This window comes from Rhagoletis pomonella, unplaced genomic scaffold, assembly GCF_013731165.1.
Source record: "Rhagoletis pomonella isolate Grant_MI unplaced genomic scaffold, Rhpom_1.0 Rhpom_scaffold_03135, whole genome shotgun sequence".
In the NCBI taxonomy this organism is placed as follows: domain Eukaryota; kingdom Metazoa; phylum Arthropoda; class Insecta; order Diptera; family Tephritidae; genus Rhagoletis; species Rhagoletis pomonella.
Window position 1 is genome coordinate 16,576 of NW_023461688.1, and position 3,719 is coordinate 20,294.

The 3,719-nt window shown below is 48.5% G+C and overlaps 2 protein-coding genes across 2 annotated transcripts in view; one reads left to right on the plus strand and one right to left on the minus strand.

Moving 5' to 3' along the window:
* Window positions 1-725: 725 nt before the first annotated feature.
* Window positions 726-3,532, minus strand: LOC118753981 (protein eyes shut-like; the record flags this gene model as incomplete). The annotated part of the gene is given in 2 exon segments (XM_036488853.1): window positions 726-3,137; window positions 3,395-3,532. Coding segments are annotated over 2 exon segments (2,421 nt in total). The 3' UTR covers window positions 726-837.
* A 34-nt stretch (window positions 3,533-3,566) lies between these two features.
* Window positions 3,567-3,719, plus strand: part of LOC118753982 (protein eyes shut-like) — a gene marked incomplete at its 3' end in the record, with an annotated part of 3,093 nt that continues 2,940 nt past the window's right edge. The window contains exon 1 of the mRNA XM_036488854.1: window positions 3,567-3,585. Coding sequence (XP_036344747.1) covers window positions 3,567-3,585 — 19 coding nt within the window. The remainder of the gene's footprint in view (window positions 3,586-3,719) is intronic.

The following is a 3,719-nucleotide window of genomic DNA, read 5'->3' on the forward strand; positions in this document are numbered from 1 at the left end:
AAAACCGCTACACCTTCGGCAAAAAAAAATCTGAAGAATCAACGGTAATTTTTAGCCACCTGAAACTTCCACATTATTACACTCGATAATGAATCTCTTTCGTCTGACATTGGCATACATATTTCATTGATCAATTAAGTTGATGAATTAAGTTTAATTTTATTTTTCAAATACGTGGCAACACTCGACGTTCCTAAATATAGTTTAGAAATAAAGCGTTTCCAAACCCACTTCCATTAACAATTCGTTTAACGTATTAAATAATTTGAACTTAACTTTCTAAACCGGTGGCAACCCTTTCAAAGATCTGGAAAATGTTGTCAATTTTAAAATCAAATATCTCTTACCAATATTTCGTTTGACACTCATATTTGAATATTTAAAATAAATTTCTAAACATGTGGCAACCCTATTCAAAATATCTTTAAAAAAACCTGTCTAAATCTTTTTCGTCTGAGCCTGATATTCCGATACATATTTCAATTATGTACTCGCCGTTCTTTTAAACACGTGGCAACTCTCCTAAATACAGTTATGAAATAAATCCTTTTCAAGCTCATTGATACCCATTCTTTTATTAATTCATTTGTCTTATTAAATAATTTGAATTTAACGTTTCAATCAGGTGGTAACCCTTTTCAAACATCCCAAAAAAATGTAAAATGTTCAAACTAAATATTTTTTAAGACTCGTTCGTTTGACAACCCCATTTTAGCGTTTTATATAACTTCTGTATATGTTGACTAAATTCGACTTTTAAAACAGGTGGCCACACACCTCTTAATATTTTAAATACTACCTTCTTGAACCTCTTTCGTCTGGCACCCATACGCGCACTCACATTCTCACTTCATTATATAAGTAATCACTCCTTATTTCTGCACTTACCCTGGAACCCTCGGAAGTGGTGACGCAAGTGCCACCATTATAGCAGCCCACCTTGATGCAATCCGCTTCGGTGGCATTATCTACACCGCCAGCGCCACCACGCGCAACTCCCGTTTCGCCACCGCCGCCCGTTGCCACTGTATTTGAGCTTTCAACCTCTTCACTGCTCGCCACTGTTGTAGTGCCAGGTTTGCTGCCTGCCGGCGCATAAGTGCTGTAAACCGCCGGCGAAGGAGCTGGTGGTGTTGTCGGTGGTGGCGCCGGCGGCAATGTGGTGTACGCTGGTGCCAGTGTACCCGGCGCAGGAGCTGGCGGCTCAGTTGGCGGCGGGTAAGTAGCCACAGTAATGCGTGTGGTGGTCGGCGGCGATGTCGGTGGTGGTAATGTTGTTGGTGGCAATGCTGCAGGTGTAGAAGATGGCGCAGGCTCTGGTGGTTGTGGTGGCGGTGACTGTGTAGTCTCTTCTGCCGACTCGGATTCTGGCGGTGCGAGGCTTGTTGGCGCATCTGGAGGCACAGTTGGTGTTGTAGCCGGGCCTGCTGACGTAGTGGGCCGAATCAGATCTTCAGTGTACAGCGGTTGCGTTGTGGTCACCGCTACAGCTGGCGGTGGAGCTGGTGACAATGTTGTTGGCACGCCGCCGCGATGTGTGGTATGTGCCGGCAACGTGTGGTCTTCTTTGATGGTAGGCGGCGCATGTGTAGTGTGATGGTGGTGGTGATGGTGATGATGATGATGAATGGGACGTTCGACGGTTACGCCAGCGGTTGGAGTCGCAGTCGGCGACACAGTATCGCCGCCTATGTGCGGTGGTAATGTTGTGCCACCATGCACGATGGCTGGCGTTGCTGACGGCAGCGTTGGCGGTGGGTAGGTTGCGCCTGGACGCGCTGTTGTCACTGTGCTCAAGTCTTTGCTGGTGAAGTCCTTGTAGCGAGTGGTAACCGACACTTCGGGGTATTCGGTGAAGAAGGGCGCGGCTGTGGTGGTCACACCCTTGTCCGCCGTCCAAATGCGATGTGGTGTGGTGGGTGCTTCGTGATCTGGGTACTCGGGATAAGCTGTGGGTATGTGCTTGCTGGCGAATTCGGGAAGTATGTGCATCGTGCTGCTGGGGAATAGTATTGTTGCTGTAGGCCGGTAAGTGGGACGTGCTGTCGAGATGTCGATGGAGAAAGTGGTCTCGATAGTCGTAACATAGTGCTTGAATGGCGGACGCGTGGAGTAGGTGATGGTCGGGCGTTCGCCCGACTCTGCGCTCTTTGAAACCGCCGATGAACCGGGTGTGTAATCCGCATCCACGCCACTACTCGTCACCTTGGCTGTGGTGGTGGGAACCTCCTGACCGCTACTAACGTCGAGTCGCGTCACTTCATCGGAGGTGCCAATTTCAACTGACGCGCTTCCTTCGGAGGAGTATGACACATCAACGCTGCTGCCACCAGACTCTGCGGTGTACGAACGCGATGCCTCTGTCGTGTGGACCTTCTCCTCCGAGGAGGTGGAGGCGGCGGCGCTACTTGCTGTCGTAACCGGCCCAGGCGGTGGTTTTACTTCCACTTCACCATGCTCCTCTTCAGTCTCCTCAGTCTCAACGGAAGTAGACACACCTGCCACCCCCGCGGCAGGCGTCGTTGTAGTCACTACAGTTACCGCGGGAATATGCGGTGTCGCCGCCTCCGTTGTCGTTGTTACTGTCGCCGCGGTTGTTCCAGCTATTGGCCGCACCATTGTTGTCGGTGGCATTGTCGATATGGCTGCAGTATAATTGCAGTCCAACGAATCCTCGCCAATCATTAGGCACTCGCATAGCATTCCTGTCAGCAACGGCGGACATGAACATGAAAACGTGTCAACACCATCAATGCATACGCCACCATTCATGCAACGCGGTCCCAATTGGCACTCATCGTACTGATATTCGCACTTCTCGCCATGATAGTCAGGCACACAATAGCACGTCGGTATGCCCTCCTCCATCAGGCAGAGCGCATTGTTCTGGCATGGATTGTCGGCGCAAATTAATATCTCCTCTTCGCAATTGTTCCCCGTATAGCCCATCGGACAGGCGCACACATACGATGCCAATTTGTCCACGCATACACCGCCATTCTGACATGGCGCCGACTCGCACTCGTTGATCTCCTCCTGACAGATGCGTCCATGCCAGCCGGCAGTACATTCGCAGGAGAACTCCAGACCGGGACCCTCGATGCATTCGCCGCCATTCTGACAGCGCGCACCAGTACCTGCAACAAAGGAGAAATAGAGAGAAAGAGAGGGGGATATAGAGGAGTCCGAGTTAAGAGACGTGGTGTTTGTGTGTTCGATTGTGTCAATTTGATTGTTTGTGAATGCCGTTCAATATGGTGGACATTGGTTATATTGGTGTCGTAAATGTGGTTGCGTGCTTTCAAGTGTCCCTTTACGTTAGTGTGTTTGTAAAAATTTAAATTTTCCATTTGTTGGCATTCACCTGCGTTGATTTGTCCACTCCTACACTTACCCGTCTTGCAGACCGCCACATCGATTTCACAATTGATGCCCAGGTAGCCCGGCTGACAGGTGCAGGTGTAGCCATTGTTCCGGTCACGACAATGTCCGCCGTTTTGACATGGATTCGACATACACTCATCGACATTTTCTTCGCAATTGATTCCTGTTATTGGTCGTCCGAAATGGTTATTGTATATGAAAGTAGAAAAAAAGAAAAGAAAATGATAGGAATAAATTCAATAAAAGGTTTGAAAAATTGTTTTCAATTAAATATAATAGTTTAGGGTGTACATTAGACCGTATAGCCTCACAAGCAATCAAAAAAAGTTTGCCGT